Source organism: Manihot esculenta, chromosome 5 (genome assembly GCF_001659605.2).
Source record: "Manihot esculenta cultivar AM560-2 chromosome 5, M.esculenta_v8, whole genome shotgun sequence".
Classification (NCBI taxonomy): Eukaryota; Viridiplantae; Streptophyta; class Magnoliopsida; order Malpighiales; family Euphorbiaceae; genus Manihot; species Manihot esculenta.
Window position 1 is genome coordinate 5,747,811 of NC_035165.2, and position 23,221 is coordinate 5,771,031.

The following is a 23,221-nucleotide window of genomic DNA, read 5'->3' on the forward strand; positions in this document are numbered from 1 at the left end:
TGAAACCTGGAAGTGAGAAATCGTTTCCCACATTCTTCAGTAAATAATATAAGTTCCGTGTCCTCTTCACCGTCTTCCTCATCACGCAAGCTCTACTAGAAGTAAAAGCTTCGCTCTGTCTGCACTCCAAGCATTGGTTCTCTGCAATTCCCTCCTTAAATCCCCCCAAACCCTCCCAAAAAATTTTCAATCCAATCTATAGGTCTCATTATCTGCACATCCCTCCAACTTGCGCCGCCAAGATGATGCTTAGAATCCGTAGCAGAGACGGCCTCGAGCGCGTCTCCGTCGACAACCCCAACATAACTGTTTCCCAGCTCAAAACCCTAATTCAAAACCAGCTTCAAATACCAATCCATAAGCAAACCCTTTCTACTAACCAAAACTTACTCTTGGCGAAATCGCCTTCCGATCTCCTCAAATTCACCGACATGTGTGACCCCAATATCCCCCTCTCTTCCCTCAACATTGCCCATGGCTCTATTGTCTTCTTGGCCTACGAGGGCGAGAGAACCATAGCGGGACCCGCCGTTCATCCCGCGGGATCATTCGGCCGCAAGATGACTATGGACGACCTAATCGCTAAACAAATGCGAATTACCAGGCAAGAAACTCCTCATTGCGAGTCGGTGTCTTTCGATCGGGAATGTGCCAATGCGTTCCAGCAGTATGTTAACGAGACGCTTGCTTTTGCCGTGAAAAGGGGTGGGTTTATGTATGGGACGGTGTCGGAGGAAGGGAAAGTGGAAGTGAATTTCATATATGAACCGCCCCAGCAGGGCACTGAGGAAATTCTGATGCTTTTGAGAGATCCCCAGGAAGAGAAATTGGTGGATGCGATCGCAGCGGGTTTAGGGATGAGGAGAGTGGGTTTTATATTTACACAGACGATTACGCAGGACAAGAAAGATTACACTTTGTCCAACAGAGAGGTTCTGCAGGCTGCTGAACTTCATGCAGAGAGTGAGTTGAAGGAGTGGGTGACGGCAGTGGTGAAACTGGAAGTGAATGAAGATGGTGGAGCCGATGTGCATTTTGAGGCGTTTCAAATGAGTGATACGTGTGTTAAACTGTTCAAGGAAAAGTGGTTCGAGACAGAAATTGGGGAGGATATGGATCCTAAGTTGTCTAAAATGAATAAGGATGTTGTTGTTGGAGGAAAGGATGTTAGGGAGGTCGATAATGATTTTTTCTTGGTCGTAGTTAAGATTCTCGATCACGTGGTAAGTTTTGCTTCTCTATATTGCTTTACTTGATACTTAATTTTTGGTTTTTTGCTGAGTTATATTTTGCGGTAGACTTTTTCTGTTCTTGGTTAAAGCTCAATCTACTTTGGTGTTTACTGATTGGTATGCAATGGTTAAATGTACGCCCCGTGTTCTTTGCTTTAGTGAGCATTTTGACATGTAGTTTCATAACGATGCTGGTCGACAGGTTAAGACATGATAGATGGTAGTTTCAGTAACTTAGGCTTCTTGGATTTATTTCATATCATTTGAGGCTGTCAAGAGTCAAGCATATTAACATATCATTTGTAGTAAAGGAAGGATATCAAAACTTACAAAGAAAAAAATCAGTAAATAATATCTAACAAAATTTAGATCAAATTGAAGGTTGCATGATGAATATTTTGTGATGTTGACTGTAGCTCACCTCAGACTTATTGGAGTCATAATCCTCTTTTGGGTTAAAGGTTGGTGTTGGATGTAGCCTTAAAAAAGGCTAAGGGAGAGGGATAAATAATGGCAGGAGCTAGCAAGTTAATCCTTATTTAAGGAATTATCAGTTGGTGTATATGAGCTGATGTTTGCTCAGAGTAGCTAGGAATGGCAGATGTAAACGTGACAGATTGCAGATGCAGGAGTGTGGGAATCCAAAAATAAGATATGGGTATCACAGGAATACGGGTTAGCCATGCACCTGCATATGTGCTGTTACCATTATGCCAAAATCAAGCTGAATACTGATCCTTGGGGTTTACTCACTTTTTTTTTTCTGTAGAACTTGAGGTTTACTCAGTATTTGCCTGTGATGAATTGTAGAGTATAAATATACAAATTAGTTATCCAATTCTATCTGGAAATAAATGCTTGCCTATAAGAGTAACGATGCTACTTAGTTGTGAAGGACTGCCCCACAATTTATTCAGGTTGGTTTGAACTTTATTACTTCTCCAAGTGGACCAAGCCATTGGAGATCACATTTAGGGGATGGCATAGAAACATTAGGATTTATGCAGGAGGCGTTCTATATGGCTAAAATGAGACATGGGCCTTCAAAATCAATTGTCAAATAAATAGAGAATTATGAGCTAAATTTTGTATGAAGTTGGTGGAACAAAAGTTAGCTATTTGTCTTTCAGTCTATTTCTTGCAGCGCAAATGTCAGATTCTGATTTATTTCTTTATTTCAGAATAAAGTGACCAATGTGTCTAATGAAGCTGTATTTGTTGCATTGAAAAACCATGTAATGCAAAGTTGTTTGTCCATTCTGTTTTTTGGGAAAGGAAAAAAATAATACTGTTTGCATAGCATGAATTCCATTTGTGGGACCATTCCTCTGGTCACCCGTCTATAGCATTGACATGGAGGATGGAATTCTCAATTTTGCTATCAACCGCATGAAAATGGAAATTGGGAGTCCTTATCATGCATGTAATTTGGATTCCCTATATATTATGTAAAAGTTCATGTGCACAAATGAATTGATCTGCCATGAAAACCAATGGGACCCACTCCGGTGGGCCTTTTCAAGACCAATTGGCCATGCTTGTATCCTTATTGCAAATAACTCATGAATATTATGACGCTATGGGTTGATGACTCTTTTCTCTCTGATTTTATCATCAGACATTAAACAGGAGTAACAGTTGTACCCTTTTGCGGTAGCCACTGTGAATAGAGATGTAGAGCAGAAAGAAAATATCGAGTTAATGTGGTGTTATTCAGAAAGACATTTGATTGCATCATTTGTTTTTCATTCCTTTTTCTGTTCCTCTCTTGCTCGGTATTATATTGATCGTGCAAGATATTAACATTAACATCGCAGACCTGGATAATTACATCACTTGCTCTAATAACATATTTGCTTCACATGTTCTGGGGAGCTCTGCTGACCTTTCTTGTTATGGCTTATTGAATGCAGGGTACTCTTTCTTCATCCTTTCCCATTGAGAACAGAATCAGCCAAGTGACAGTGAGAGCACTGAAGAATCATCTGGACCGTACAAAGAATCTTCCATTCGTCAAAAGAATTTCTGATTTTCATCTGCTGCTCTTTGTGGCCAGGTTTCTAGATCTCAGTGATGTTCCTGCATTGGCAGAGTGTGTGCAAACACAGACAACAGTCCCAGAAGGTTACCAGCTCATAATTGTTTCCATGGCGAATACTTCTTGAATTGCACTGATGAATATTATCCCCGTCTTACAGCCAAAATGCCGAACCTGCAACTCTGCATTTCCTTGGGGCCCTGGAGCATTCTGTATTGATTTATGCTGTCCTCCAGTTGGGCACAGATGTCCCAACAACTTAAATTACACAATGTCTATATGTACTGCCACTTTATCTATTTAAATTGAAGTGTCTTCGGATCTGATATTTATCTTCTTGTGGTGCCAAAAACGGGTTGTGTTTGTTGTTTGACGTGTTTTAAGTAATTAATAAGCTGGATTCTGACGGTTGAGGACTTGGAAAGTGTGGGTGGAAGATTGGAATAGTTGATGGAGATTTCTTATTTTCATATTAAATAGTTACTCTAAATCTGTTTGATAATGTCTATTTGCTAAAAGTATTGAACAACTTTCATTTTGCTTTCACACACGCACGTTATATAGAGAGAGAGAGAGAGAGGACGCATGTATTATAGCAGCAACTAAGAGGTAATTAGTTCATGATAACCGCTATCAATTGTATTAAACAATTAAATCAATCAAGTCTTTAAAGGTGTCGCTGGTATGACCCTAGTTCTGAAGAGTCCCGATATCCAGTGCCAACACTAGAATTTTATGTTCCTCCGGGTTACGTAGCATTCCGGAATTTCTTCTCTATGAATCCCTTGATTATAAATATGAAAAAAGAAAAAGGCAAAATAAAATAACTAGGATTATTCTTTTATGCAAAATGATTTTCGCAATGCAAGGAAAAATAGAAACAAGAAGAGAGATAAATAACGAGATGAGGCTTGTTCTTTCCGGCATCGGTGCAGTTACAGTTGCACTTTGCATACACAACACAAGGGAAAGATGCCATTGCCAAGCCGCACGAAGAAGATGCTGATAGCTGTCCCAATAGCAATGCGCTTTGCTTGAAATAATTTATTTTGCATGAAAAAAGAAAGAAAATAAATTTTTACATAGTATATATAATATTTATTTTCTTAAATGAATTTTTTTTTTCCAAGTTAATTCGTTTTAAACAATATCTTGTCTTCTGAACCCTTCTAAAGAAGGTTAATAATCAGCCAGCTAGCGGAATAAGCTTTCTTTTTCCTTTAAATATGATTTTAACCATATAAGGATTTTGTAAAAATTATAATCTGCTGAAAGCTTATGAAAATGCTCTAATATTGGTCTGATGAAAAGGGTGGAATGCCCAGGTTTGCAGTTTACTTGCCGAGGCATGGTGTTTGTTCAGACAGACAAGATTTTCTTCTATAAAACTGAAAAGCTTAGGATATTATCCAAGTCCATCTGTTCTTAACAAATTCTGGAGATTTTGCAAGCAGCAATGAACATTTCAGCTGACTTTCTTTTTTTCCTTTTGTTTTTTTTTGGTTGTTCTTGCTGTTTGTTTTGCCAAATGTTTAATACAGTAAATCCAAATCTGACCAACTGCTCATACCTATATGTTCTTGACGACCCATCATGGTCTTATAGATAGTATGAGAAAGAGCTGGTGGTTATTGTCTACCACCTCTTGCTGATGTTTATTTTTGTTTTTGACTCGATTTTACTTGTTTAGAAGAACTAGGTTTCTTATTTGAAACTTGATGCTTGATTGCATGCTCTTGTTTCAATCTGTATGTCTATATTTCTGGTTTATCTCTTCCTTTTCTGGGAGTTCAAGAATCTAATAACTTTTACAAAGAAAAAAGATGATATTTCAATATATTGGCTTACGAGGAAGAAACACGAAGACTCTTATTGAACGCACCGTTTCATGCCCCTTCTCCATGCTGCTTTATTACTTGCACTCTTTTTCAATATCTTTTTAGAAAGGGAGAAAGCTTTAAACGCTTGTAAACTCGTATCTCAATAAACCCCCCCAAATGACCCCATATCTAAGCAAAATTATCTATTTGTTTAATTTATCTTAATAAAAATCATATAATAATTATTAATTTTTAAGAATATATATCTGGTCTCAAATTATTACTAAGCGATTTTGTAAAAACAAATATTTATTGAGATTTAAAAAATTTAATAAAATAAATTTTGGTATAAATTAAATTTATAAACTTTTTAAATTAAAGTTATGAAATTTCATAATATAAATTGAAGTTTTTGGATGGAATTTATTCGATACAATTGTAACCAACTTCACAAACCACATTTTTTTTCAAAATGAACGACATCGTTTTTTGTTGCCAAACCAAATAAGTGTTTCTCACAAAGCAACCTTACCAGTCAAACTCAAAATCTCTTCTTGAGTCTCTACCTCTTTCGATCTCTCTCGAGCGTTTCCAAATCAAGCTTTCTCGGTATGTATTTCTTCTCTTGTTTTCATCTCAATCCTCGATTTAATCTGTTTACCTAAAAATTCACCGATTTGAAAATTTCTTACTCCAAATATTTCTGTATAAAATCTGTTTTAGTTTCGTTTTTCTCCTCTTTGCTTATGCTGAAAATTAAAAACAGTTGATTGTTTCTCGGGAAAGAAAAAATATCCAAGGTTGAATGTGTTTCACTCACCATAAATTTGCGCATATGCTGAACGATTATATTGCTTTGTATTTGCACATCTGTTACCATCTGCTATTAGATATTGATAATCTCTGAAGCCATTAATTTTATGGATTAAATTCCACTTAATTTGATAGATCCATAACCCTTTCGATTGAGATAGCAGAATCTTGCTGGACAGCATCTGAAATTGATTTGCTTCTCTGCTCTTGGGAGATGGTGGGATCAAGTGGGGAGATTTTGGAGGATCCTGATTGTGAAAATTAGATACTAGATAATTTAATCAAAGCATGAGGGAGAAGCATTAGTCATACGTAGATACATACATGACATACATATATATATATACTGCTTCGATGATTGGATTGGTTTTTACAATAGTTGAAAGTTTAATTATCTTATAAATTGGAGATGAGCTTCTGGTGTTGATTTTGGTATGATGTTTTAAACAACAATGCTGATCAGATTGTAGTATGAATTAATAATGTGTAATAAGAAACTACATTAGTGAAGGGAATAGTATTTAGTAGAAGTGATGTGTTAAATTGGCTTCAAATTTTCATCTTGTTCGTCTCCTTTTTTTCACTTTTTGCCTCAATGAAACTGAATATTATTGCAAGTAGCATTTTTTTTAAGTAATTAAATGTTGTGACTTGACTTGTAATATGTTTGCTTTTCCTTTGACTGGCTTCGTTTTAGCTTTTTTTTTTCTTCTAGAGTTTTCTTGTTTGCTCAAGTTGTTTAGATTTATGACTTTTTTTATGTTTTTGTTCTTATTTTTATTTTATTTTATTTTTTTAAATATCTTCTTGTGCTTAGAGGGAAGATCCAACTTCATATGTTGTTTGGAGTAGCAAGTAGCCATGTACATATGTTTTGTGAAAGACATGAAAGTACTGTTTTTGAATGTGCTGCTTAGGATTACTTTTGTTTAGAGTTCCTTGTTTTGACAATTTGTACACAACTCTTTTTCGATAGCATTCGGCACTAAGAAAAGGTTGCCTGCAGGTTCATTAGCATTTATCTTGGACAAGCAGAATGGCTGCTGGTAGAATTGCTCATGCCACCTTGAAAGGGCCAAGTGTAGTCAAGGAGATCTGTCTTGGTATTGCATTTGGCTTGGCTGCTGCTGGTCTTTGGAAGATGCATCACTGGAACGAGCAGAGGAAGGTGAGAGCGTTCTATAACTTGCTAGAAAAAGGCGAGATCAGTGTTGTTGCAGAAGAATAAATCCTTGTATGCTTTTATGATGATCATATGGACAACTATGAAGTATCCTGATCTTTGATGTCACCTTGTTTGGCTCTTATTTGAGCTTACTCAATTTGAATATTTGAAGAATAAATATTTTGTTTTAAGATGCAGAGCACGTATTTGTATTAACAAAAGATGTGAAGTTTGACCATTCACTTCTTGAGTTATTGTTTCTTTTCTTGTGAGTTGCTTGTCGTATGGCATTTAGTCCTTTTCTTTTGGTTTGCAATTTTGGACTCCTATTAGGAGTGACAAACTTGCAAAATATTAGCTCTAAAAAGTGAACAATAAGCCTTAAAGGGTTGGCCGCAATTTTGATTTGCATGAAAAATTGTCGCTGGCCATTGGATTATAGTGTAGAATAAAAGGTGACAATCTAGTTCTAGTACTATTCTGATGTTTGATTTTCATGGATGGATGACATTTAACACCGAGCAATATTTTAGTGATGAAGATCCTAACTTTATGATTTGATGATTTTTCCCTTTTAAATTGCAATAAAGTGTTTGCTCTCAAAAGAGAGGTCTTGGTGAAAATGTTACAGGCACCCCAATATCAATTTTCATCATGCCTTTCTTGCATCCGTGATATTTAGCTTACTTCATTCTGTTCTTCTTTTTCCCGTTCAATCCTCCTCCCACTTAACACTCAGTTTGGCTCAGATGGGGAAAGGGTAATTAATGGAGGAATATTGCTGGTTTGGAAGGGAATGGTAAGGGAGCATAATATTAAAATTTGAGAAATTCTCACCTAAGAAAAGTTGATATTTAGGGATAAGGGGAGACAAGGTAAAGGTTTACCCTTACCATCCACCAACTCACATCTTTCTATAAAGGTTTCATAAATTACTTCTCTTTCCTTAATTTTATTTACCCTTATTTCGCCTCCAACCATAGTGGAAGGAGCAGGTTCTCTCCTTGGTTAACAATGCAAGTCTCCTGCCATTTGGCTTTGTTTAGGTTAAGTTGCACTTGCATATTCGATATTGCTTGTTCTTGATTTTTCTCTAAGCTTCTCTCTCCGTGTTATATGTGGCTGATAGCTGCAGTAACTTGGGTCTATGTGTATGTACCATTGAGCCTTTTTTTTTACATAAAAGTATCTTGAAAACCATGATGATGCTTTATTGTATTTTTGGGTTGAAATAGCTTTGCATAGAGGATGTCAAAAATCATTAAAGGAAAGAAGCTTGGTGTGTTCATCATGCCTTGAGTTCCGACCATTATAAACGCAAAATTCAAACTTTTGGATAAAGGACAGACAACAATGGAAGGAAGAAAGGCATGGTTGGCCTTGGTGACTGAAGAAACAGCCGCTGTTGGGTACCACTTGTGGGGGGGATTAGTGTGATGCTTCTGAGCTTGGGGATATTATCCGTTTAACCAATTGCATTTTCTCCTGCAACAAAACGATCTATGGTGACCCCTAACAAATTCAAAGAAATACGTAGAGGCTTGTTATCTCGTAATTTTCCTTCCATTGGCATAAATTTTAATTCAATGCAATCTAGTGTAGATCATGAGAGAATTTTTAATCCCTAAATTTGACTGGGAAAGTAAAATGGGATATGAAGACAGAACTTACCCTTCCTAGTTCCTAGTGTAGTGTTAGTAAGAGGAGGAAAAATATGCACATATATCTGAAGAATGTCATAATAACTTGCACTCATTTATAGGGTTTGACTCTTCAAAAGTATATATTTAGATTTATTATGTACATAAAATAGAAAATTTATTAATATATTTATAACGCTCACGAGATAAAATTTTATGATTGTTCTAAAACTAGTAGTTGGCCTGGGTTTAATTTTTTTTAAATTATTATTACATAAAATAATATAAAGTCATTTTATTTTTTATTATATTTTAATTATTTATTTTTATTAATTTTTATTATTATTTAAATTGAATAAAATTTTAATTTGATAATATTTTATACCATTCGATTTGTAAAGTTGTTCAATCGCAAGATGGATAGTTTTTACTAAACTAATTTTAAAAACAATCGTTTGTGTTTTAATTTCTTTGTATTACTTTATTTTTTTTCAGTAATGAAATTGATTAGATATATTAATTCTATGTAATTATTCACGTTAGAGGAAAAATTATGTAGCATTAGTTAATTAGATAATATTAATTATAATTTTAAAAAATTATCAAATTAATAAACTATATTATATTAAAAAATAATAGAAAATAAAGTCACATATTAACGATGATAATAAAATGATAAAATATATTTATTATATAAATATTAAATATTATTTTATATAAAAATAAAATTAAAAAATATAAATAAAAAATAAAAAAAATTTATTTGTCACTGATATAAATATATAAATTTAATTATGTATTATATAATTTTAATTATACGATGTTTCAAGTTCTATAGCTTATGCCACTAAATGTAAAAATTTTACAATTTTCAATAAACAAAATTGATGTGCATTTATAAAATAGCTAAAACTATTTCTTCTGCATTCTTTATTTTCAAACAAAATGACAAAAAATGGAGAATTGTTCTTAGCAAGTAGAAATTGTCACTTAGGATAAAGAAGAAAGCCTCTCCTTGAACCCACATATATTTATCAATCTAAATTTAGTTTAATTCTCATTATTATTGCAACTCATCAAAATCAACCAAAAAATAACAATAATAGTAAAGTGGATTGAAATTCTCTCTTCCCCACAGTATTACAATGCACAAAACTAACTCAACTTCGCTCTATATGAATTATAAAGAGACCCATCTCATTTCATACTCTAATTGTACAAATGTTGCACTCGCCGCTTAACATCTAAACCTACCATCACCTTTTGAGCTGTGTACACCAGACAAGGTTTACATCTCTCGCAACTTCTACATGGAAAAACACCAATATGAGACAAGTGGAAATAATTTAGCTTTCAATAGGGCGACCTCCTTTGCAAACATGGAATGAATTGTTAAAAAGGGCATTAAAATCATATGTATGCAAGTGAATTCCTGTCATGATCAGGTTGTGGGCGACCCCGAGTTGGGGTAGGAGGCCTTTGGATGTTAAGTTCCTGCAGGACATCAAAAACAGAGAGGATAGAAATATAAGCCCACCAGTGAATTAGCTTTTATCGATTTAGCCACCCAGATATAATTTGCAATATCGAAGTGAAAGAAAAGTTACCTGCATCCATGTATCATCCATGACGTGTTCCGGAGATGTCTCTGGTGATTGAAGAGGTGGTGGCAAGGGATGTATCAATTTTGGTACCACTACCAAACCCCTGCCAACCACTAGTATAGCTCCAGCATTGTTTGCTGTCCCTATATGTATATTAGCCATATTCAAAATCAGGATGCATTAGGAAAAACAGCAGGAGGAGAAAACTAAAGCTATTTTCACTTACCACAATAGTTTGTAGCAGAAAAGAGTGTAATCAATTGACCTTGAGCAAACCGTTCAAACCCATCCATAACACATTCATGTGCCCTAATGATCATTTGTAACTTATTTTTCTTACAGAAGTCCGTTACGCGGTCTGGCTGCAATTACGATTGTACAAAAATAAGAAAACATTGTTCAAAGCTTAGCCAACTTGTATGATTTTCAAAAGCATGAGACTTCAAAGGTGTAGTAGCATTGAAGCAAGTACACATGCAAATTGATACCAAGGTGCAAGGTCATTATAATTTTATGTAGTTACAGAAATTAATTCATGAAACAGGTGGCCATAGCGAAAAACTAAATATGAAGACAAATATACCCCAAAAGTGACAAGACCAGGGCCTCTAGCATTTGGTCTCAAACCCTCTATGCTATCATTTTCTGTCGGATCAGACCTGTTTAAAGACATGCCATTAGACAAATTAATGAAAGCAATAATAGACGGCAAAAGAATGGATAAACCAAAGAGAAATGTACCATAAAAGGTCCATTAGAATTACAGATCCAGCATCCATAGTTATGGGCCTTTCAATCTTCTCTATTTGCTCTACTGAATGAATAGATCTCCCTATGCCACCATGCATGCAAATTATTTTCTTCTCTATAAGTGCAGCAAGTGGAAGAACGTTGAAAAGTTGATTAAACCGTGTCCATGCCCATATCCCATCACCTTCTCCCTAAAAATAGTATTGGTCATCAGCACCAGTATGCAATACAAAACAAATGCAGAAATATTTATCGCACCATTCTCTCAATACATTCAAGACGAAAACCAAAGAGTGCATTTATGTCAGCAGCTTCATGGTTTCCACGAATCAGATGAACATTCTCAGGATACTCGATCTGCAAAGACATGACAAAAGGCATAATGAGGTCAAATATTAGAACAGAGGTCAAATGTACTTGAGCATTCCCTCAAAGCAGATGCTTTGCCTTAAGAGCAAGAAGCAAAGTTATAGTCTCTAAACTGTGCTGTCCTCGATCAACATAGTCCCCCAAAAATAAATAGTCAATATACCTGCAACATGATAATGGAAAACTCTGGTCAAACAAGACTATCAGTACGCATTTCTTGCCTAGACCAACTCTATATATGTACATATGGACCAAACCAATGATTTTGCGAGAGTTTGATTTCATTGCCAACTCATGCTTTATTCTAATACAACCTTTTGAATTTAACATAAAATGCTGCAATATCATTGGTTTGTTCTATTAGACATGGTCTAGGAAAATTCTTTTCACAAAAAAAAAATTAAAAAAAAACTGTGAAAAGGCGTGTACTAAATGTATTGGAGCAACAAGCCCAAGATCGTTCACCATGCTTGTATGCTTAATTATCAGGAAGATATAATTAAAAAACCTAATATTTGGGAACAGACAATGTCAAACACAAGCTGGAAAAGACAGATTGCAACATCATGGAATTGAACTGACAGAATGCACCTAGTGGCTAAGACACTATAATCAAAGATTGATCAGAAGTACAATCTCCCTTTTTTGTGTCATAAGCAACAAATAGTGCAAAATGTGCTTTTTCCACTTTTACACGCGTTAATGACTGCCAGAAAAATGTGCAAAGGTGAACGTTTGACACATCTCATGTTGTTTTTCAAATGTTCTTCCTAAACAGTTAACAAGGGTCATGATAAGAGTAATTTGCAGTGAAAATAGAATATAGAGAGCTTTTTATTGATTTTATAGTTATGACTGCCAATTTCATCCTTTGAAACCAGAATTTTATAGCTTCTAGTTGGAGGATAACCTGCGCTTCTTGAGGTATAATTATAACATGCTTGTGAATTATAAATTTGTTGAAGCACCAAATAATGGATTAAGGAAATATAATTTGCTTCCTTCCATGTGATTCATAAATCAACACGCTTGAATCCAGCTAACTAGACTGGCTATGTCCAAAATTTTAACAATTCCACTCCAAAGCAGTAAACTGCTCAGTTTAAACAATTCCATATATACAAAAGTCTGATTCAAAAGAATATCAGAATAACATTAGTGGCTAACAGAATGTGTAGTTTCTACATGAGACTGATAGGATTACAACAGCATACCCATCCACCTCAAATGCACACACAAATGGAAGGAAAAAAAGATAAAGCGCATAAAAATTAAACCAGCTAGACTGCATTTTTTTTGCCACAAGTAAATGCTATCACTCTAGTGTGTTACTCACGTGATATCTCCTGCAGTGGAAGGAAATCCATATTCATCAAATAGACGCATCAAGTCACCAAACTGCCCATGAAGATCACCAAAGACTTTAATGGGAGCTTTCAATTGAAGAACTGTAGGCTCATTCCTAAAGACCTGTTCAGCTGCAAAGCAAAGTTCGCCAACTTCATAAGAATCCAGGAAAAACCTCCGATTAACAGGAGCTTTCCAATTCCGAGGCCTAAGCAACATAGAAATAATCTGCAAAAAAAACAAACAGTGATGACCTAGCTCTTAACAGTTAAGCATACTCTTTAAGTTTTTTAATCCTTTCATCTCAAAAGTAAAGTTGCTAGCTACCTTCTTATGCAAGCCCTGAGGAGACTTTTGCCTGGTGAATTTTCTGGCAGTATATGGTGTATCATTATTCATAGGAACCATCCGTCTGCTTTCATTTTCAAATTGATCTAGTGATAACTGCCTAACCATTCCACCAAGGTTACCCACAGCCTCTTTAGCTACCACAACCTGTAACAGTGAGGCAGTATGATTTTGCAGCTATACAATTTAAATTACCATCAATTATAAGCAAGGAAGTTCTAGACTATGGCCAAGGGGCCCACTGGGCCCTCCTGGATTTTTTTTTTAAACAAATATATTGGTAATTTGAACTTTTAAGTATATAAAAAAAATTAAGAATAATATTTAGAAAAAAGAATTTAAAACAATAGCCATCACTTTAGCTAGCATTTAAAACATACAGCTCTAGGATGAAGGTGAACATCAGCCTCAGCATCACTACCATTTGAAGTTGCTACTGCAGCTCGTGAGTTCCCATCAGATACAGATGTCTCTTCAGCAGAAATGGCAGATGCTGCCTGAGCAGCTTGCCAAACAGCATTAGCTGCCTCAGCTTCAGCAGCAGAAGCCTCCCTAAGTTTCTCCATGGATTTTTTGTTCATGCTAATAAAGAAGAATGTACATCAATAGAATTCTATAGAAGCTGAACTATGATATATCTCCCTTGCCCATATGTATGTTCACACACAGAAATGCAAGCCACAGAGAGAGAGAGAGAGAGTCAAAACCTGAGACCAACAGACGAAGGGAGCTCTGGCCTATCATCTGAAAATGCCTCACAAGCATTAGCATTAGAATGATTTATTATGGGACTTGTTATAGTTGAAGCTCTCTCGGATGTTAATACAGGAGAATGTACGTCTGACTGTAATGTGGGACTTTCTGCAGCTAAGAAATCATCTAGCAGCACATCTACAGAGAACAAATAAATTAGTATGAAACATGAATATCTTACCTCAACTTGCGAAATTGAAGTCATGAGACCCAGATATCAAGACTTAATGCAGTTAAGGTTTACAATTGAGGTTACACTGAAGAACAAAAAATAATGATTGTTCACTGAATGTGTACTGCCAAAAAAAAGAAGCCACAAGCATATGAAAACTCCTATGGTAACTCAAATGCTATTACTTCTCTATGCTTGTACAGAACTTCAATTAAAATTAGGCAGCAACTAAACCAGCCAAGGCCAAACATACCCATAAAAAAAGAGCACTTCACTAGCAGATAATCAATAATAACAACTAAAATTAAGATCATATGATTTGACATTGGCGAAAAACTGGCAGAAAAGCATAGCACCTCTCCAAAAAAAAAAAAGGAAAACCCAAAATCAGAACTGAAAAAAAGAGGCTAAAAAGATCTGTTCAATAATTCAATTTCAGTTTTTATTGTTGATTTCTTGGTTTTTCAATTAAGTTTCAGTTTTCATTGTAAACCTCATTGATTATTGACCAAATAAGAGAGTTAAATTATGGGTATGTTTTCTAATAATGTGAGTCTTTAAGTCAGCTTAGGTTAACCAACAGAAATGCTCATTAAAGAATGCAAGAAGAATAGGCTACTTAAAGATGTTGGACACAACCAAAACATCGCAATGAAAATGTTAGAAGAGTTCTTTTTTACTTTAGTTTAATAATTCAGTGCAACCATATGCAATAACAACAGCTGCATGGAATAGTAACTTGGATCCATAGCATACTTATCCCACTCTTGCACAGTTAACCAAGGCTGTGAAAACAGAATATCCATTATAATGTATTCAGAGAAAATGTATATGGCAGTACTACATAACTCATGCAATTACCAATGCACGCTTATCATATATCTTGTTTTTACCAAGTATACAAACATAGCGCAGCTCATATGCATATATTTACTTAATGATTCACCGAAGAATGAATACAGTGGTAAGGAATCAAAACTTGTAAAACGGAAGGAAATTCTCACTTCAAAATATTAAAGCAGATCATACAACCAAAGACCAGATATAGCAATCCTTTTCACAAGCATAATCAATCCAATTGGCAGACAGATGTGGCATTGCAAGTCCATACAAAAAGGAGAGTGACTACTCTGATCAAGATAAATTCAGTCCTTAGGGATGAACCATATTATTCACCAGTAGTCCATGGACAATGGCTGAAGCATCTGCTCATACCTCCATTATTACAACTCACAATAGAGAAAAAACAGAAACTGGCAACATTACCTATAAACCAAGGTAATTCAAACCAGCTCACCACCATTTTCCTAGATGATCCATGCACTTCTCTAATAGTTGGCAAAACATAACTATTGTCAACCGTGTAACTAAAGAAAAGATGCAAGATATAAAAATGTGCAAGGGTCCACACAAGCAGCAAAATGCTGCATTGTCTAGTAGAATTGAAGCATGAACCTAGGCGTGGTACATGCAAAATAAACTTCAAAACTAGTACCTTTTGGCACAGCTCAACAGAATAGATTCTGCTGCTCGTAACCTAAATAAATATATCTCCAATAATGAATGGTTCTAGACTCTTAACAATTTAGTAATAAAATCATTACCTCCTCTCAGACCACCATAAACATATATTCTAACACCAACAGAAGCAGAAGCATGTCTACAACGACGCATTAGCTCCAAAGAAGGGTCATTGTCAGAATGTCCCTTGCTGGTTTTTGGTGAAGACACAATCCCATTTTTACCCAACCAAACACCAGCAGCAGTATCCAACACTGGAAAAATAGGAACAGCAAAGAGGTCATTATATTTTATTTTTACAATGATAGGAGCTAAATATACTAAAAAATTACCTGCAACAGCTGTTTCAGTTTCTACTGAACGTCCCCCCTTCAGGGCACCTCCTGTAACGTGTAATTGAGCACCAACAAAAACCTAAATAGCAAGCAATGTGATTATGAAGACAAAAATAAACTAAATGCATTCTAAACTTAGTATTATACTTCAAAATATTCCTTTGATGAACCGAGGAACATAAATTGCAGTCTCTATTGATCACTCACCGCAGCGTGCTGGTACCTTGGTGAAGGAGATACCCCAGGTGCAAGATTCCACTCCCACTGACCATTTCTATGCATTAAAAGCCCATAAGCATCTCCAAGTGCCTGTTTAAGCACACATCAACATGATGGAAAATTTGATCATCAATAATTGTAACCCAAAGGAAAGGAGTTCAAGAAACATTGTTAGTATTTAAGCATCATCATGTTGTTATAATTTGAAAATAAATTTTATAAGAAAGCTTACTGCTAAAGGGAATGATAGTAAATTTGTTAGAAACAATTAGGAAATTGATAAGACCCCAAGAATGTATTGACTAACAGAATGGTTGTAAGCAAAAAGGTACTTGTTTTCATTCTTTTCCTTGAACTACAAGCTCAATAGGGAGCTCGCAACATGCTTCCAAGGAAAGAAAAACTGAAACTTTTTCCTCCTAATATTCTTATTCCATTCCACATGTAAATTCATATATTCTGGATCCTTATTTCTGGGGAATTACAATTGATTGCTTAATTAACTCCTGTAATTCAGAAAATTAAATTAAAAATATAGGAACAAATTACAACCCAAATTCAAAAACTAAGATAAATAATTGAGTGCATTTCTTTTAATTCCACTTGCCATGCTTGGATGAAAGGGAACTTGCTTTTGGAAGGTCATCTTCATTAAGCTAGGGGACCAGGTTATGTGCTACTAACCTTGAGGTCCTCCATAATGGAGGCAATCAACTGCCTTGAAAGTTATTATCACATAAAGGGGAAAGATTCAGTTGATTTTGGAGAGAAAATGAGTTGGTCAATGAAGCTGTTAGATCTATTGTGCAAAGTCAATGACAGTCATCAAATTAGATGGTATACATTGTGCAATCTTTAAAGGGGGAATATTCTTTCAGAATTCTAATAACAAATCAGCTATTCTCTCCGACTTTCTTCTTCCATTCTCTCTCTCTTTCTCATCTATCTTTTCTCTGTGATTTTCTTCTTTGTTTGTAATTCTCTTATGTGTCTCAGTAGAAACCCCAATCTCATCGCTGTTACTGACAGTTATCAATCAAACAATTAACAGCTCCCATTTTACCTGACCTGGTTTACCACATCTTCAGTTGTTCCCGACCTGCTTGACTGCAATGAATTTTGTATGCATGTATGTGCAAGGAAATTTCAAAAACAAATGGAAACCCAATTTTTGAATAGTAGAGAAGCAGCGGGCACATTTTGTTACTTTTCAAGTCTTCTTACTAAATTTGGAAAAGAGAAAAAAATCATTTTGTTCATTTATCTGAGTCCCAATTTATTGTATATCAATCAACTTTCTTTTCCTGTTTCTATTTCATTACAAGTCTCTTACTGAGTTTTGCTTGTAACTCTAAGTTCCCTAAAAAAAAAAAAAAGAGGAAAGAGAGCATTAAAGCTCTGGTTTCGGGAATGTCCCGAAACATTCCCGAAACAGAGCCCGTCTTCCTCCTCCAGAAACAGAGCATTTGCTCTGTAAGTTTTTTTAAAAAAAAAAAATCCTCTTTTAATCCAAATCTCCTCCTTCTTAACCCAATCAACCCATAAACTTCTGAAATCCTCCGCTAGATCCTGATTAAACCTACATCCTGTTCAGAAATTCAATAATTTCTTCTTGAGGCTCCAAAATTGGGTAAGTGAGTTTTGTCCCTTTTATTCAAATTTTTACGATATAATTTACTTTCTCTACCTTTTAATAGTGATTTTTGTGATTTGAGGTTACTTTCTCTACCTTTTAATAGTGATTTTTGTGATTTGAGGATAAAAATGGGTTATGTTTTAGTTAGATCCAATCAATGGGGTTTTATATTTCTTTTTGGATTAATGATTTTCATAGGTTGATTTAAATAATATTTACAGCTTATTGAGTATTTTTGTTGAGTTTAGGTATTTTTGGGAGGACTAACTATGCCGAAATACTGCCCAAATTTTCTTAAAAATATATATAAAAATATTTTAAAATTTCGTATTTTACGTTTTATATTATTGTTCTAGAGCATTTTTATTATTTGATATATTATTTTATTTTCTTTTTAATTCTAGGAGAGGATCCAGCTTCCAGGATAGATAATAGGGGTCCTCCTGCGACCTAGGTCTTTTGTCCCAAGTATTCTGGTGAGTGGATAAATATATAACATTGATATTTTTCTTAAATATATTTATATGTGTATATGTTATTTTGTTTATTTAAAATAGGAAAGGATACAGTTAATTTATATTTTTTGAATAAATGGAAATTGAATTTAAAGCACAGCTGAATAAATAGCCGATTACACTCTGTATATGCACCGAACAGATAACACCTTGATGACAGGTGATTTATTTTCAGCATGATATATATTTATACTGTCTTTGGGACAGCGCTTGATATACAGACAGCCTTTGGAGCGTATGTCAGGTGGTCACCCTTTGGGGTAGCTCTGCACATGTGTATGACCAGTATTTTATTTGCTCTTGGGCCAAATTTGTCATTATAGAACCTAAGATGCCAGCATTGCTCTCAGGCTGTTATTATTGTATTATACCTGAGATGCCAGCATTACCTGCAGGGAACATATTATGAGTGTATGCGGATTCTATTTTTCACAGTTATTTTATATTGATTGAATTAAATTGTATTTATTCAGCTGACTTATTTTAGCTAAATATTTGGTACTATTAAGTACCTAAACTTTATCTTTTCCCCTTTATTATTGATTTATCCGCTCACTGAGTAGTTTGTACTCACCCTTATATTTCTTTTAATATTTCAGTTCCTTTTTGGTGATCTGCTCAGCAGTCCTCATCTTCTTGTTTGTCCTTCCTTCCACATCGTCCACTCAGAGTCTAGAGGAGGTCGGACCAATCCTAAGTCTTTTGTCATATCTTTTTGTAATTTTGTCAGATCATGTATAGATTGTACAGCACAGTGGAAAAAGTATTTTGTTGATTGTAAATATTTAATGAATTGACAGGTCCAACTATCAGTTTTTCTCTTATATGCTTAATGTTTTGAAATTATAGCAGGTTATATGTATAAATTTCAGGGGAAGTTCTGTCAGTTTTCCTAGTCATATCCATCTCTATAGTTTTGGGTTGGGTGTGACAATATATCTGACGTAAAACACAGAACGCTCAAAAGGGAAAAGAAATAAATCTCAACTTTTCTATTAATTCTCATTTGTCAATTATATTCCAGGCTCTACAGGAAAGTACCTAAATTATATAGGAATTAAGAAAAAGGAGTCCTACTACTAGTAGGATTAGGAAAAAAGAATGTTAAACCCAATTTTCCTAAATAATAAGAGAATTCCAAAATGATGTAAATGCCACTTCCTAGAAAATTTCCTAAATAAAGAAACCTAAACTTACTAATTTTATGATGAAAAATTAAATAAAAATAATTTCTAGATTTAGATTTTCTTAACTTCATTAATATCATTTCCTATGTTAAGTTGGAATCCATATTGGGTTCAAGGTATCATATCAAGTGGATAAGGGCTAAAACTCAAACATTTGAGGTTTCAAACTTCTTGTCATCTGCAAAAGGCAAGATGGACAAACTGATGTACGTCTAATATTGTACAATTATCACCCTCCCCCTTTTTGCTTTGCATAGTACATAGACCATGGTTTTTTTGGGTTTCAAGCTCTAAACTATGATTATCATTTTTTTAATGTTCTAGTTCTGCACAAAAGTTACATGATATAAGACAGCTTACAATGCAGGCCTATGGCTCTCTGGTGGGAAAATCAAGTGGTTGATGGATTTTAGGGTTCTCAGATTTAAGAGGCAGTGATTAGAATCATAAAATTGAACTAAAGATGATTAGAGTAGGAAAATGGAGGGGAAAAAAAAAGAGATGTAAGGTTGTTTGTTTGTAGGCTGCAATCAGTAATACGCATCACTGCAACAATCTTTGAATGAAACGAATGAAAGAGAAAGAAAAGACGAGAGAAAAGGACGATAGACACCAAGGCTTTGAATGGAACACTTAAATTCCATAATTAGAACCTAGTTATATAGGTGTATATGGATACTTAATCAGGACTAGAAACCCAAACTAGGAAACTTCTAACCCAAAACTAAAAAGCAAGCAACACTACAAATTATACCTAGAGAAAATTTCCTCAATGATACTAAAATCTTGAACTTCCTAACTATAAATTTACAAGAAAAATCTTAACTTTACAATTAAGAATTAAATCAACATAATCTCTAAATTTGGTTTTCCTTGACTGCATTACAAATTTCACAGTACAAACCAGACTCATAAGTCAGAGTACCTCATTGACTTTGATTAACTTGGCTCACACCAGGCCACCAGGATTAGGCATGCCCAGTTTACTCTTTTATCATGATAAACATTAAAGACAAAGAAAGACAAATGGTGAGCCGGCAATGGCATGCTGGAAAACAGTATAAAATGCAGTCAACTGCTATAATATAAGATTATAAAATAAATTATTAAAATAGACTGCTTTATGACCACAACTAACGAAGATATCATACCGTGCCAGAGGCATCTCTTCCACCGCAAAGCAAAAACATGCCGTCTGAACGGGCACTAGCTGTTGCATACCTACAAAGTAATGCTAACCATGTTAAACATAAAACATATAATGATCAAAGAACAGGCAGTTCACAGTTTTACAAATTTGGCAAACTAAACAGACTTACATTCTAGCAGAAGGCCTGTCACCTTCAGGATTTAGTTGCTGCCATGCATATGGCTTCTGGGCAGTATCCAAAGCCCATGCATCAGATAGAACTCTTTTCCCTAAAAATTACTAGGAAATAAGCAATTAACTTCCTTGGTTGCAAGCCAAAAACAATCATTCATCAGTTTGATGCATTTGATGCATGTTCTGAAGGCCATCACATACTAAATTACAAGAAGGCAAATTTAAAGCAATTGCCCATTGCAGAGCTATCAATAAGGATGACACATATAGGTTAACCAAAAACCAACCATAAAATTTAACAGCAAAAAACTAACCATCTAAGTACAGATATAAAAGTACAAATCTCGTAAAACAAAATAAGTTCCTATCATGATAGAATTTCTCCTATACATTCCCATACAGCATACACACCAAAATAGAACAAAAACCATGCAAGAGCAATCTAAATCTAGTTACTAGTCCAACCAATGCCTCACAATAGGCTAGGTAAAAGTTTCATAACCTAATAATTTTTCCTACTAGTACTACATTCCAGAACACCAGCTAACAAAACAGTATCTAATGGAAGTTTTTACATAATGATGCATAAAAATAAATACGAAAATTAATAGGCAGATTTAACATTGAAAGTCAATAACCATAGCACAATGGATAGGAACCTACCATGTTTTTCCAAGCAAAAGTTAGTGTGTATGTTAATGACTTCTTTATCCAATAAAAAGGTTTTCTACATCAACAATATTGATTTATTAACATAACGTCTTTATGTTGACAAAATTCTGCCTAGTGTTGCTAACTCAACTAAACTGAAATGCAAATAATTAACAACAGCTTGGATCCTAATCATTAAGACCTATAATTTGTTTGATCACTCCCAGCATCTTATGTATGAATTCTGTAATTATCAATGCAAATGCATTCACATGAAAGACTGAGAATATAGGTCCCACCAAGATGTTGTTTCTTACAACTTGAAAGCTATGCATAACTGAGGGCCAATGATCAAACTGAGAACATTCGTGGAAACAAATTTATTGTTCCAAATGAACCTCCATTGAACAATGAGTTCAGTTAAATGTGAATTTTCTTGTAAATCTATTTTCAGTACAAGTACTTAAACAAATAAGATTTCTTTTCACCGTAATGCTGCATAAGAGGTAAAGCATAATTGTGAACTTAAAATAAATCATAAATAAATAAAAACTTGGGAAATATAAATTTTTACCATCATTTCCACTGACAGAAACAAGGAATCGTTGGGCAACCAAGTCCATTACATGGCCATATCGAGGCCCAGGACCCTGTCCTTGTACAACCACTCTACATTCATATCAAGATATCCTAATCAGTTCACAATTCACAACAAAGAAAACTATGCTAATACTCGAGTGATGAGACAAGAGAAACTCACCGATGCCACTTGAATTTGTCATTGGTAAAGTCAAGCACATAGAGATCATCAGTTGAATGCCCAGCAGGACCTATCCCGCCCTAGACATTGATCACCGGTTCGGTTTAGATAAGAGAATATTTATAAATGTCAAGAAAAGGCTATAAGGGGTAACCAAATAAAAGTTAATTCAATCTTCCTTCACAATCCCAGCTCCAATCACCTGAAAGACAACCATAGTACCAACTGCAGCTGCCGCGTGCGCAGCCCTAGGAGATGGAGGATCCCCAGCAGGTCGAATTCTGATCAGACAATACGTCAAAGAAGCGCAGCTTAACATCAAATTCAACGGAAGCATTTAATTCCATCCAACCCGCATAAAAAGAAAAGCATAAACTACCTAGTCCATTTCCTTGTGAGAACGTCGTAAGAATGAACTGAATTGGTGACTCCGGCCAATCCTACAAGAAATAAACAGAGCAATTTGAGATACAAAAAAATAAGCAACCTATCAGGGGGGGAGGGAGGGATGAAAGAATCCTAACTGATGCCGGGGACAGGGGAAGAACCGCCACCCTCAATGGCGGTGGCACCTCCGAAAAGAATTAACCGGGGTCCATGAGCGTTGGTGGGGGCAACAGCCGTTAAGGTATGACCGCATCGGGGACCAGGAGCATCTTCATCTGTGTCCCAATAAGTCTCCAAGGGACGATAGGTGGGAGCCGGGTTAAGCCACGGCTTCGAAGCCATTGCAGAAACGAGGCAAGGATCAGGAAATCTGAATGTCCTTATAAAACAGAATATGGATCCTTAAGATCGGAGAAGCACGGTGGCAGACGTGGTGGTGCGGCCCGGGCTAAACGCTCCGGACCATCGTTCCTCCCTTTTCCGTATTATTAAATATTTATCTCATAATAAAAAAAAAGTATAAAAAAGAATATAAATAAGGGAATTTAGGTTGAAGATTGCAGAAGCGAAGCTGACATTCCTGCGAGAGGGAATTGCGAAAAAAAAGGTTCTGCCCGAGTAACAGTTAAAAAAAA

At 35.2% G+C, this 23,221-nt stretch overlaps 3 protein-coding genes across 3 annotated transcripts; 2 read left to right on the plus strand and 1 right to left on the minus strand.

The window, feature by feature from the left end:
* Nucleotides 1-56: 56 nt before the first annotated feature.
* Nucleotides 57-3,686, plus strand: LOC110615709 (NPL4-like protein 1). The gene is made up of 2 exons (XM_021757749.2): nt 57-1,223; nt 3,146-3,686. Exons 1-2 carry the CDS (start codon nt 243-245, stop codon nt 3,395-3,397), a joined length of 1,233 nt encoding a protein of 410 aa, XP_021613441.1. The 5' UTR covers nt 57-242; the 3' UTR covers nt 3,398-3,686.
* A 3,223-nt stretch (nt 3,687-6,909) lies between these two features.
* Nucleotides 6,910-7,340, plus strand: LOC110614710 (cytochrome c oxidase subunit 5C). The gene has a single exon (XM_021756348.2). The coding sequence runs from the start codon at nt 6,940-6,942 to the stop codon at nt 7,129-7,131; it is 192 nt and encodes a 63-aa protein (XP_021612040.1). The 5' UTR covers nt 6,910-6,939; the 3' UTR covers nt 7,132-7,340.
* Nucleotides 7,341-9,752: 2,412 nt separating this feature from the next.
* Nucleotides 9,753-23,190, minus strand: LOC110615608 (serine/threonine-protein phosphatase BSL1). Its single transcript, XM_021757577.2, has 21 exons — nt 22,724-23,190; nt 22,579-22,639; nt 22,402-22,480; nt 22,200-22,279; nt 22,014-22,108; nt 20,784-20,883; nt 20,616-20,685; nt 16,115-16,216; nt 15,905-15,986; nt 15,656-15,826; nt 13,834-14,017; nt 13,507-13,708; nt 13,106-13,273; nt 12,768-13,006; nt 11,510-11,594; nt 11,321-11,419; nt 11,054-11,253; nt 10,896-10,971; nt 10,539-10,674; nt 10,316-10,455; nt 9,753-10,202 (listed from the first exon to the last, which is right to left on the minus strand). Exons 1-21 carry the CDS (start codon nt 22,926-22,928, stop codon nt 10,119-10,121), a joined length of 2,658 nt encoding a protein of 885 aa, XP_021613269.1. The 5' UTR covers nt 22,929-23,190; the 3' UTR covers nt 9,753-10,118.
* Nucleotides 23,191-23,221: the final 31 nt, after the last annotated feature.

Bases quoted from the DNA above. Each gene is read 5' to 3' on its own strand.
- LOC110614710 (XM_021756348.2), top strand. From the start codon at position 6,940: ATGGCTGCTGGTAGAATTGCTCATGCCACCTTGAAAGGGCCAAGTGTA.
- LOC110615608 (XM_021757577.2), bottom strand. From the start codon at position 22,928: ATGGCTTCGAAGCCGTGGCTTAACCCGGCTCCCACCTATCGTCCCTTG. The intron at 22,481-22,578 runs GTAGTTTATGCT...TTGTCTGATCAG, and splicing joins CTCACAAGGAAATGGACTAG to AATTCGACCTGCTGGGGATC. The intron at 22,280-22,401 runs GTGATTGGAGCT...ATCAATGTCTAG, and splicing joins GTACTATGGTTGTCTTTCAG to GGCGGGATAGGTCCTGCTGG.
- LOC110615709 (XM_021757749.2), top strand. From the start codon at position 243: ATGATGCTTAGAATCCGTAGCAGAGACGGCCTCGAGCGCGTCTCCGTC. The intron at 1,224-3,145 runs GTAAGTTTTGCT...TATTGAATGCAG, and splicing joins TTAAGATTCTCGATCACGTG to GGTACTCTTTCTTCATCCTT.